The 13,211-nt window shown below is 34.9% G+C and overlaps 2 protein-coding genes across 2 annotated transcripts in view; one reads left to right on the top strand and one right to left on the bottom strand.

Annotated features, from left to right (window-relative positions):
- The first annotated feature begins 226 nt into the window (after positions 1–226).
- Positions 227–6,641, top strand: LOC145687103 (uncharacterized). The gene is made up of 2 exons (XM_081760562.1): positions 227–971; positions 6,499–6,641. Exons 1-2 carry the CDS (start codon positions 227–229, stop codon positions 6,639–6,641), a joined length of 888 nt encoding a protein of 295 aa, XP_081616688.1.
- Positions 6,642–11,224: 4,583 nt separating this feature from the next.
- LOC145687818 (RUN domain-containing protein 1-like) overlaps positions 11,225–13,211 on the bottom strand; it is a 38,816-nt gene continuing 36,829 nt past the window's right edge. Inside the window, exon 9 of the mRNA XM_081761252.1 lies at positions 11,225–12,492. Within this exon, the coding sequence (XP_081617378.1) occupies positions 12,402–12,492 (91 nt within the window). The 3' untranslated portion in view covers positions 11,225–12,401. The remainder of the gene's footprint in view (positions 12,493–13,211) is intronic.

The following is a 13,211-nucleotide window of genomic DNA, read 5'->3' as shown; positions in this document are numbered from 1 at the left end:
AGAATTTGAAGAAGGAAGAAAAAAGGGGTCTTATGATGTTGAGAAGTAGGAAGGACATAGTAATAGAACAGGCGGACAAAGGTGGAGCAGTGGTAGTTATGGAGAAAGAGTGGTACAAGAAGAAACTGGAAGATTTATGTGACAATTCTTATGAGGTTATAGGGGATAAGGACATGAAGGAAGAGGTTTCAAGAAATGGATAAATATACAAGGAAGGATACCAAGAATGAAAGGTTTCCCAAAATTACACAAGAAAGAGGTGAAGCTTAGACCAGTACTAGACTGTAGAGGCAACTACTGGGAGCCACTAGAGAAGGAGTTGAAGGAGATTTGTGAAAGCATAAGAGAAGGACAAGAATCGTGCAGAGTGAAGAACACAGAAGAAGCCAAGGAATTGTTAAGAAGAGTGGATCTTATTGGAGGCAGAAAACTTATGTTTAGTCTTGATGTTAAGGCTATGTTCCCGAGCCTTAGTACAGAATTAATAATAAGTGTCATAGAGGAAGAAATGGGTAGTAAAAGTATAAAAGGATGGACAAAAGAGAAAGTAGTTAAGGCTTTGAAGGTAATATGGGAAAACCGTTATTGTATAATCGGTGAGAAAGTGGTAAAAATAAGAAAAGGAATCAGTATAGGTTCGAGGCTGAGCCCAGTACTGGCAGAAATAATTATGAACAAATGGGAGAAAAAGGTGAAAGAAGAAGGGTGTAAGAACTTGATCATATTTTGTAGGTATGTGGACGACTGTCTAGGCTTGTGGAAAGGGACTAGGAGACAATTAGAGAACTTCAAAGATAGTGTGGAAGATAAAGAAAAATGTATAAGCTTGGACATGGAGTTGGAAGAAAATGGAAGAATAAACTTCTTAGACATGACCATAATAAAACAAGGAGAAGGGCTGATTACGAGGTGGTACCAGAAAGAGTGCTCAGCGAGAGTGTACTGCCATGAGAGGAGCGACGTGGATAGAAGTACAAAGAGAAATTTTATAACAAATATGATAAGAAGAATAGAAATGCTGGAGGACGAAGAGGAAGGAAGGAAGAAGAGCATGCAGAAATTCTACAGACAGTTAGAGAAGAACGGTTACAGCAAGAAAGAGTTAGAAAAGGAAGAAGAACGCAGGAAGAGGAAAAGAGGGAGAAAGAAGAATGAAGAGGATGAGAGTGGAAAATGGCATGGCATAGAAAGTATGGGAGAAGAAACGGAGAAACTGAAGAATTTATTGAAGAAAGGAGGGGTCAGAACTTATAGAAAGAGTGGAGAAACTTTATTAAGATCAATAAAGAAGAAGAATAGAAAAGGCACAAAAAAGATTAATGAAGAGGAAGAAGGAGTCATCTACAGGGTATGGTGTGAGGACTGCGATATGTCATATATAGAAGAGACAGGAAAGAGAATGAAAGAAAGGATAAAACAACATGAAGATGATGTTAGGAGGAAGAAAGATACCAATGCCATATACAAACGTGTTAAGGAGACGAATCACGGAATTAATTGGGATAAACCGGAAGTATTGGAGATGGAGAAAAGAATGATAATAAGGAAGTGGAGAAGCATATTGGATAAAGAAGGTAGGAAGAGATAAACTGATGAACTGGACAGGAGGCTTACCTATTAATAAATTATGGCAAGGAAGTTTAAATAGCATAGAGAAAAAGAAAATTAAAAAAAAAGCCCTTATAAGAACCAAAAATGAAGGAACGTGATTAATTGGAAAGTGAACACGAAGACTTATGGGATTGGCTGAAGGCCTCAGTAAATAGAAAAAAAATAATAATAATAAATAAATATAAAAAAAAATAAATTAAAAAAAAGTACAACAATGACTATATATATGTCTGTTAAAAAAAATTAAACTTTTTCATAACAATGAATGACGGTTAAAGAATTTAAACTTTGTCATAACAATATTTATATATATATGTCTGTATTTTCATTTATTTTCGATAGTGTCTGAAGAAGAATATGCTAGATATCCGAAACAGTTACAAATTTTAATTTAAAATAAAGTGGGTTTTAAGCTTTGGTCAGTGTCTCTTTTGTTAAAACAATCAATCCAAAGCCATGAATAGTTTTACTATAAAATAGAAGAAATTTCTATTTTCTTCTGGACTTCCATACAACTACCAATCAGAAAAGACTAGCGCCTGACGACATTCAACTTTTATTTCTCGCTGTAATTTCAAAACAATGCCTGGACAAGAGAAATATTAATAATATGAATAGAATGATATGAAAAATATGAATTTTTAGATAATATGAAGCACGATTTATATTATTTTAAAAAACTGCAAGAATAAAGACCTTAGAGAAGGTTTGCAGTGAAGTAAGTAGTGTCTGCCCGAACAGAACAGGTGTGAACAAATGTAATTAAATCTTTTAAAAGAATAAAAATAGCTTATTTAAGTATGTTGTGCAACTTGTATACCAAAAAATGTAACATGTTTAAAAAAGCGTGCAGGTTTACTTTTGGCGCAGCACTCGAAATAATTGTTCAAAAATTAGAATTCCTTTACTAATTTCCTTCTTCTTAATTTCTAAATGATTTGTGCTGGGCGGCATGAAAATATCCACAATGCATAGTTAAATTCAAGGGGGTGTTATAAGCAATTGTTGAAAAATTATAATTCTTTTACTATTTGCCTATAAATACAGCGTCCGGATGCATACATAAAAACTATAGCCCAAAAACACAAAACAACCTGCGCTAGGTCCCCACTAAAAAGCACGAATGTTATCTAACCGATGCTGGGGGGGGGGGGGGGCGAATGTTAGCGAGGGGGTGCGTCAGTGAAGGTGGGTATCCGTATGAGCGAGGGTAGTGGAAACGAATGGGTTTTGGCAGTACAGTGGACTCTTTTTAATTCGAAGTCCAAGGGGACAACAAAAAACTTCGAATTATCCAACAACATTCATTTGCACATATATAACAACAAACAAACCAAAGTATTGTGCATCAAAAACAGTAGACTTTACCTTTAAAGCAGCTTATTATTTGCGTGATTGAATACCGCAAACTAACAAACGACATTGATTCCACATAATTCAAACTACGTGTACAATGGAAAATATATTTACGTACAACACTACAACATACATTGAATAGCCCAAACATTTAAATACCAATAACAATTTAAATATTCTGTTCTCACTTTTAAGAAGTCGTAAACCTCATTTGCTTAAATTTGATTGTTTTTGAACGGTCAATAAATCCTGAATTTCATGTATTGTGTGGAATACGATATTAATAACATTTGGTTGACTTTATCAATAATTCATCTTAAATTTTCAACCAATTTTGAAACAAGATAAGATTGGCACACGTTCTCTATCTTTACTTCTTCCGCAACTCACCTTCATTTTTATTATTACATAGATTTTCTATTTATCTTTTGTATTACTCTTCCCTATGGCTGCATCTGGATAACTGAAAACACGTTAAAACTGTATTTCTCTGTTTATATCTGTCCAACATTAAAATTTTTCAACTGTATTTACTTCGAATTATCCAAAACACAGGTTCAAAAGTTCGATTTATCCACGATTTTTTACTATTGTTTTCAATACAGTTTTCAAGGGGAATGGACTTCTGTTCGAATTATCCAAGTTCGAATTAACGAGACACCACTGTAATACGAGTTTCAATAGCATTTGTCATGGTATCATACTAGTAGCGTTTCACTTGTAAACAAAATACAACTTCTGTACACTTGTGCAGAAATTCATCGCAGGTGGAAAATAGTTTTTATACAGGCATCTTTCATATGAACTCACTTATTTTATCCGTCGTAAAGCATTTGTAATAATTTTACACTAGTAATTCTACACGTATAAACATAAAATTCAGGTGTGGTACGCGAAAAGTAAACCAGCACCAGAAACAGAAACAATGAGAGTAAATTGTCATCAATGTTGTATGTCTGTCGTGCAATTTTAGGGAAAAGTTCTTGTTCTACAATGCTGGCACAATTCAGAAAGTCCGGGTGTAGTGCATGAGAGGAGCTCCCGGCGCGGTATAAGTTTACTTTATGGGTTATGTGGGCATTTTTTGTGAGTAGTGAGCTGAGCGGATACACTCAGTACCTATACTAGAAAATTGCTCTTTCTTTATTGTAGTTTTCCGCGCCTGATAACTGTCCTCATTTACATATACGGACAAGTCATTTGATTTTCAGTTCTACAATCTGGTGGATACAAGGATCTACAGACCTTTTTTCAGCTGATACAGACTCCCTTGTTCGTATCGCGCTGCCAAATTTTCGGAGTTACTAATTTCAATAGCGTATGAAGTTCTGAATACTCCACTCTGTATATATATATATATTTGTAGGAACGAGAATCTTCTGTATGTAGTTTATTATTCACCATTGAAAATACGGTGCTTTACCGTGCATTATTGGGGCGAAGAATTCACTCCCTGACCAATAACTCCTCTTTACTCTTTCTCTCTCGTTTTTTGGGGGGAGGTGAGGGCGGATTTTGTATCAACAACGGAGCAGATATCACTGTTACGGCTATTTCATCTTCGGATGAACTCATTCTGAAATAGATAAACAATAATATTTACAATTACGACAGTTGATTGCCCTGTGCGTAACACGTTCTTCGTTGTTTTTTTTTTTTTTTTTTTTTGTCTGTTTAACACACCGACCACGAGAGGCTCTGGTGGTAAAACCTACCTAGTTTTAAGGATCGTCTGAGACCTCTACATCACCTCAGGATAAAAGAAATTGTATGGAAGTTTGAGTTAAGCAACACTGTTAAGTTGTAGCCTGGATTGAGGCCTTAGTTCAGATCCGTGTGAGACGGGCTTTAATAATTAATCTTTATATATATTGCACTTTTTACGCGCGTTTCGTTGTTCAATTTTTCACCTCCTAGAAGCAAATTTGTTGTCCCGCTTCCCCCCTCTGGGACTATCAGTACAATCTCGCTTGCATATTTTCGAAATACACTCAGCCCTAGCCAGAAGACATTAGGTTTGGCAACATCGCACGGAAACGAATGCTCAATTGCATTGTAACCAGTTCCTACTACTACTACTATTATTATTATTATTACTACTACTACTACTACTACTACTACTACTACTACTTCTTCTTCTTTTACTATGGATCTGTATAAGTACAAGGGCAAACTTATTTTAAGGAAAGAAGTTTAATGAAAATTTTAAAAAATAATCGTTAAATCACTTTTTCAATATTATTTTAATCTTATTTTAACGAAAGAAGTATTATAAAAAATTTTTTAAAGTAGTAAAAAAAAACTTTCCTAAAGCAGGACTTGAACCCACGCCAACAACGATTTTCCTTACTAGTATGTTGCGCTAACCCACTCGGCTACCAGGACCGACACCAGCTGGCGTTTACTTTGTGGTATATGTAGGTCATGACTCGTGATCGCGATATAAACGTCATTCATTTTTCCTACATTGTTGCCAAGCGTAACCCCGTTCACAATGCCTTCTGGCTAGAGTTCAGTGTATTTCGAAAATATGCATCTCGCTTTGCCTTTCTTACGTTGCTGTGATTCCACTTCCTCCTCTTTTTAGCATGTCTTTACTGGTAACGTGTGGACTGCTTTACGTGCAGTCCTTTCGAATGCTTAACAGTTTGCGCAAGCGCGCCCTTCTCATTTTGTGTTCGTCTGCTCTGATCAGCGATGAGTACGTATATTCAGGCTTGCCAACTCCAGGGAAATATCCTCTGGCGAATTCCATCCAAAAATTTAGTTTCTGATTTTAGCTTCGAGTGGCATAACTCCCCTTTCTTTGGTTAGCAACGTTGAGTATACTTATGTTGTTTGGGGTTGGTTGTTTTGTTTGCTGGCGGGGTGTTTCTAGTAGGCAGCTGTGCAATATTCGATTATATTTAATTCTTTCAGTATTTGCATGGTGTCGTGCGAGTAATCTGGTGTTACGTATGATTTTTATCTTCTGTATCAGTATTCCCAAAAGACAAGTGAAAAAAATCTACTAAATATGAAACTATACAATTAGATTTTTTTTTTTAAGTTCTTTTAGAGTGGTCTATTTATGAGTGGCCTTCTTATTGGCCAAAGCTATGATGGCGCACCTGTAGTCAGTGGGGCTATAAATGAAGTCGAGGCCAAAGTGAGAGTGGTGTATCCTAATGCTTATTTTATGCACTGTTTTGCTCATCAATTAAATTTTGTAATGGAGAGAGCTACCAGACAAAACACTAAAGCCAGAATACTCTTTTCTAATCTTTATGCTATCCCGGTTTTCTTCTCGATTTCATAACAGTTTTATATTCTTGTTTTGCAAAGCGGATACCCAAAGGTGGACCAACCAGATGAAATTTTAAATCTAGGACTGTTAACTTGGTATACAAAAAGCAGGACGAACTACAAGAACGTTTCAAAATTTTGTCAGAATCCGAGACTTCAAGCACTACAACAATAAGTGAAGCGTCTGCCTTGTAGTGAGAGAGATATACCCTAATGCTTATTGGATGAAGAATTTTTTTTACTTAGTTACGCAACATGTAGATATTCTATATAACCAACTACATAGTCATCATATAGATGCAGCAAAAGTTCAGTCATACTTATCTGCCTTCACTATTGAAGCTAATAAAATCAGGGAATCAATAGGACTAGTTGATATCGAAACGTAAAATCAAAACCAAAAGATAATTGTTTCAAATACACAGTCAACAGCAGACGCAGCCAAAGAAGTGTGACGTTATTTCCTGCGCTTCCACTGTACAGACCACTTATCTATACCTTCACTCCTGCAGAAATCTAATTTCGATCAATTTAGAGTTTCGTTTTCCGAAAAAATCTTCAATAAATGTATAGAGCTCTTTCCTGTTTTTGATAAAGATGAACTTTATACTGAACCAGTAGCGTAGCCAGGATGTGTGTTTGGGGGGGGGGGGGGCAAGTTGTTATAGGTACATATAGAAACATTACAAAGAAATATATAAACATAAAAATATATAAAAATTACAAGCGTCAAAGTACATTGTCGGACCTCTTTGGGGGGGGCAGCCCCTCTGCCCCCTTTCCCTACGCCACTGTACTGAACTTAGTGTAGTTTGTGCAAGAGAAGAGATTAGGAAGCTTGGTGGTGGTGTGAATTTCCTCCAGTATATTATAAGCAGTGTTTCTTTCAGAAACTATGTTCCGTGGGGGCACACTTCGCATTCCGGGGGGCACTATTCTATTCTATTTATTATTATCATATAGACGTATTATTTTGGTATCCACCGGGGAGCACTCTCAGAGCTCCAGGGGGCAGTGCCTCCCTAAAAACATGTCTGGAAGAAACACTGATTATAAGAAATAGTCTTGCTTCCACTTTTTCTGGTGCTAAAACTTTTGAAAATATTCATAACGCTGCCCCTAACTAGAAGTGAACCTGAATGATGCTCTTCTACCCTTAAAAGAGTGAGAACTTTTCTAAGAAATACAATGGGAGAAGAATGGTTAACGGCATTTGCCATGCTATCAATGGAAAAGGAAATGTTTGAAAAGCTCCCTAACTTCAATGATAGAATTATCGAAAAAATTTACTACAAGGAATGACGATCGTATGGAATTAATTTCTGAATAAGGTGTTTTATTTTATGCAGCCCTCCTAAGTATAAGTACCACGAGCCGCCACTGTTTCTATCAAAAATGAAATAGCACCCACTTTGGATTTTGATAATATAGTTGAGACTTTCGCAGCTACCAAAGCAAGGAAAGTAACATTCTGAATGTTGGTGGAACACATGTTAATATGGTAGTGGGACTACTGTCGAAAGTAGTTTCATTTTTCAACTTAAGGCAATTAAAAGACAAAAGAAATAAAAGAGTAATAGAAAGCCGTCAAGATCTGTCAATTGACTGGTGATAGGTGTACTGAAAAGTAAAATGGTATAACCCGTAATAACAGTCTGTGCTCACATAGTTAATCTATAATATATCCCCAATTATTCAATATATTCTGGATTTTTTTAAATAATATGTTCAAATACTAAGCATGTTAGTAAGTAGTAATGGAAATAGCCGTAAGTGAGAGAATATAAACATGACTGAAGTAATAAATACAGAACAATTTAATCATAGAACAGTGTGAAATCTGGAAACAATAGTTAAAAAAAAAAAAAAAAAAAAAAAAAAAAAAGAGCAAGGAGAGAAACATTCTAGTGCTTAACTATTCATTGATATTTCAGCAAAAGCAGTGGGACTAAATTGATCGTGTATTATCACTGGGGAAAAACATAGTAAAAATAAGTGAAGAAGACATACAGGAGAAAAATCTATCCTAGATATTATTTACTGATATACATTATTTTTTCCTTTTTACCGTACTAAGTATCGTGTATTATCACTGGAGTCGCTGAAATGTTAAAGTGAACGGGACTGATTGTAGGAGAAAAATCTAATCAAATAATATCTAGGTAGCGTAAACTCAGGTAGGTGACAATGAGAAATTGCACAGGTGAAACACCAAAGGCGTGAACCGAACAAGAAAATTCTAGAAAACAGAGCTTACATTTAGAAATTGCATCGGTTATATTATTATTTGTAATATTTTTCAATATCAGCTCATTGTTACATTTTGTACGTAAATTTGTCTCTAAATGTATTATTAGGAGCATTACTTCCACTATTCCATCTAACTACAGTACGCGTTGATACTAGGATAGTATAGGTGTAGGATAAATTCTGGATTCTTTGTTTTTACGTTTTGTTTGTTCTTAAGATTATATTATTTCTGTCGCGGATTGTAATTTCCGTTACATTTGTATCCCTAAACTTTTTTTTTTTGTATCGTGCCCTTTGTTTAAAAATGAATAAAAAAAAAGAAAAATGCAATGATAGTCCTGGTCCAGTTTTATTTTTAGATACCAGCCTACAGGCGGTTCTAAGAATAAAAAAAATGGCCAGGGATGCTGAATGTCACCCCCATTTATTTAATATATCCCAGATTAAAATGGTCTAAACACATACACCAACGGGAAAGGGAGAGGAGTAAACAGAAAGAATGATTATGTAAATGAATGTCAAAATAAAAGTGTATAAATCACGATTGTTCGAAAAGGGGCCCCAATCTACTTCACTGGCCCCGGGCCCCAGTTTGCCTTACGCCGCCACTGGGTGTGAGCTAATTATCTTTAAAACCTAAAAAGTTACACAATTTTTCGGAATGCACTAAAAAAATTGAAAATACGCTCAGGCGCTTATATAAAAGGACAAAACCTGGGCGGCTAAAAAATAAATTAATCCCGTTTTCAACTCCCTATATGTGGCACAAACTTAGGTATATATATATATATATATATATATATATATATATAAAATAATAATAATAAAAATAAATTCTGTCAGCAACCATCATTGGTCGATTTCATTTGGATTGCCCCACCTGTGTTCTGCATATCCTTAGTACATTCATTAATAAGCTTAATAGATACAATGTGCTTTAAATGAGAAACGGAAATCGGCATTGATCATTTTATTGTATATACCAGTAACTGCCACTTCTTTGAAATTATCGAAACAGATGAACTTTGATTTGGAAAATGAAATGTATTATTTAAACTTATACTTCAACTACAGGAAATTGCTGTAAGAAGTCCTTTTTCACTCTCAATAAATGTGTAAAATTCCTTACAAGTAAATTTTAAATTTCCCCTGATACAGTCACTGTCATCTCTTTAAAATTATCTAAAAATGAACAAAATATATTAATCGTTGATAGATGGTGAAAGGTGATAGTTTTGGATTTACAGAATGAAAGTTACTTTTTAAATCTATACTTCGAACTAGATACAAATTTGAATTTAAAAAAAACGGTCATAAAGAGGCTCGTGCGAAGTTTGTACCGGTCACCGGCTTTAATCAAAATAACAGCAATACTTCCGGCCAGTTGGCAAACTATTTGGAAATTATTTATAAGATATAATTAATCCAGGTGTTGATGTTACAATATGAGACCTACCCTGTTGTAACATCAGCTTTGCCATTTGTCATATGAATATCTTGGCATTTCAACTGCAAGTATTGCAGACAAGTAAATTTTTCGAACGAATTTTTATTAATGGTGATTAACATTGCTAAGCAATGTTTTATATTTTGTAATATAGATCCCTGCAAAAATAAACTTTCATTTAAAGAAAAGGTTCCCAATAGTTTTGAAATACTCGACTTCTAACAATACAGATTGGATTGGCACACTAATTTAGAATATACAGGGTGGCACACGAATAGCTGACATATTTCAATATTAGATGCTACCTTTATTAATGGAATAAAAATGATTGTTGCTGGTTACTGCATGCCTGGAAAAGTCTCTCAATGCAGAACATATTTCTTACCACTCTGCACACATCTTTACAACTGCATTATGCGAACTCGAATTTCCAAAATATTTTAGGTGTTTAACCGGTAGAGTCTGTCCTTTAAAAACCTCCACAGAAAAAAAGGTCACAGGGATTTAGAGAGAAAAACAACTAAAGTAACTGTATGGCCTATGGAACCCGAAGGTTCAATACGACATTCATAAAAATGCCGCATCGACTTATGTCCTTAGCCAACTGGATGCAGTTTCTATTTTGTATTTCTATTTCTGCGAGATCCATATTAATATTGTCCTCCGTCTGCGCCTAGGTCTTCCTAATGGTCGTTTTCCGATTGGTCTTCGAGTTAAAACTTTGAAAGCGTTCCTATTTTTTTCCATTCTGACTACATAACCTGCCAACCTGAGCCTCCTAGATTTGATGACCCTAATAATGTTTGGTAAACTGTATAAGTTATGCAATTTCTAGTTATGAAGTTTCCGCCATTGCGCATTCCCGTTCCTTTTGGGTTCGAATATTCGTCTCAGGATCTTGTTCTCAAATACTTTCAATCTACGTTCTTCCCTCAGATTAAGCGACAATGTTTCGCAACTATACAGAACAATAGGCATGATTAACGTTTTATAAAGACAAAAGCAAACGCTTTCATTCGCTACAATACGGACAAACGTACGTGTTCAGCCATTCTTTTCCTCACAATGCAGAATTGCGATAAGTTTAATTGCCACGGCTAACGATAACTTTCCGTGACCTAGACTTCCGAATTTCCAGAACTCCAAAAAGGTAGATGTTTGTCGTTTTAAACTGAAAACATAAAATATTTTTGTCATACTCTAACAATTACATGTGTCAACTATTCATGTGCCACCTGTATTAAACCTTATTCAAAAAACAAACAAATCAAGACATTCACTTTTGCACAAAAATAATTTTATTTGACATATTAAAATCTTTGAACAACGTAACCAGATTATATTTAAATTAATTTACATCCCTGAGATTTTCTTTTTTAATCAAAACAACTACATATTTCCACTACAAACAAACAAAGAAACACACACAAGAAGGTTTTCGTTACAAATTCTACAAAGGATGTATTCATCTAGATCCCAAATAGAATTCTTATTAAAGCTTTCCATTGCACATGACTCAGTGGTTTGCAATTTCTAATTGGCAGTCCTAAAGTTTGTAGACAAAATTCACTGGCCGTCTAACTGGACAGATATACCCCTTCACATTCACACAGATACACGCTACAAACATAGAATAATTTTGTGTTTAACGCCACGTTTGTTGCACGTATATGTTAAAAGGAAAGTTTTTCTTACATAGATGTCATATGTATTGCAGTTTGAGAACAGTGGTGAGATACAACACAAAATTACAGATGTAAAGAAAACGAAAACGGTATTTACGATGCTATTCTCAATCTTGAAGGAACGTACAGTAAATAAAAAATGCTTTACAAAATCAAGTACATATTAGTGTAGTAGTGCTAGATACTCTTGGAAATACAATTAAATGAAAACAATGGCTATTCTTTTTAGATTTCTTTTGTAAACCCTGTAGTACGTTTCACAATGACGTTCGTGTCAGTACAACTGAAACCGAACAATGGACTGAAAATGGTCATTTATTGTTGAAAGAAAGTAAAAAGTTCACGTGATTGTTCGCTGACAAAAGAAAGTAATACTGTATAATCAGTAACAGGTTCCATGCACACCCTATCACTGGCAGATCAATGACTATGAATTGGAAGATCGAAGGGATTTGTAATTACTACAAATTGTACAAAGTTCACTGGGCTACTACGATCCACAACATTCTTCTGTTTGCACAGAATAAATCTGATATGGTAGACCTCATGCCACGAAGACAATTCTCCTCGATTACAAATAATTGTAATACTCATTCGAAGCGCAGAAATGGCTAAGCTTTTAATCAGATCGCCTGCAGACAAAACGTGGATGCTCTCTGCAGGAAATATTTAAAAAACACATTAAAATGGAACAAGATGAATGAGCTTCTTTCCCATTGCAATAAAAAAATAAAATTTACTCCTTCGTAAGTACTAAAAAGCGTCTTTTATATTCTGGAACTGACGAACGGCCAAATCCACTGGCAATTCAAAGTTGAACTGCGACAGTTTCTGAAGGCTCCAGAAACTCCTCGAATCCTAAAATAATAAGAAAAAATGAATAGATTTACATACATGAACGAATCACTAATATAATGTAGAATAATTTTACAAGTATATTTTCAGTTTAAGAAGGATTACCTATACTTTCAAGGCATTATGTCATGTCCATACACATACCACACAGAGACATCAGAAGTGTTATTATAGAAAAACTAAAACGACCATTAAAGAATTGTGTATACTTCTGATCTCGGAGACTCGACTCCCTATATACTTTTGGGTGCTCAGATTAACTGTTCATACTAACGTTCGAACTATAAATAAATATTTAAAAAAAAAATCCTTTATTCAATTCTTCCTCTGAGTAAGAATACATATTATTACAAAGAAAAAGGAATGGGCACGTTAATCAGAACGTGGCTGTACAAATTTATACTGCTTAGTTATGGTCAAGAAATCTCTTGTGCCTGTAATTTGAAATGATTTATGCGAGGAGGTGGAAAAGAAAATGGTCTTCCCTTGCTAAAAGATTTGAGATCATTTTGTTGTTCCCTTTCCGCAGATTTTTCATAAAAGGAATTTATCTGTACGAGAGAGACCACTTATCTTAATGAACAGAGAAATTGATTACGGTCCTTTTGTTTTTGACTCCTCTTTTCATAGTAATTATGCCAGCAAAAGTAGACACCTGCCTTACAACTTATTTTAATAGACAGCTACGAGGGTCATTCAGAAAGTAATGTACGTAAATTAAG

The sequence above is a fragment of the Thermobia domestica genome, chromosome 6 (genome assembly GCF_964235325.1).
Source record: "Thermobia domestica chromosome 6, izTheDome1.hap1.1, whole genome shotgun sequence".
Taxonomy (NCBI): Eukaryota; Metazoa; Arthropoda; class Insecta; order Zygentoma; family Lepismatidae; genus Thermobia; species Thermobia domestica.
This window is presented reverse-complemented; position numbering and strand designations above follow the sequence as displayed.

Bases quoted from the DNA above. Each gene is read 5' to 3' on its own strand.
- LOC145687103 (XM_081760562.1), top strand. From the start codon at position 227: ATGAAAGGTTTCCCAAAATTACACAAGAAAGAGGTGAAGCTTAGACCA. The intron at 972-6,498 runs GTACAAAGAGAA...TTTTTTACTTAG, and splicing joins GAGGAGCGACGTGGATAGAA to TTACGCAACATGTAGATATT.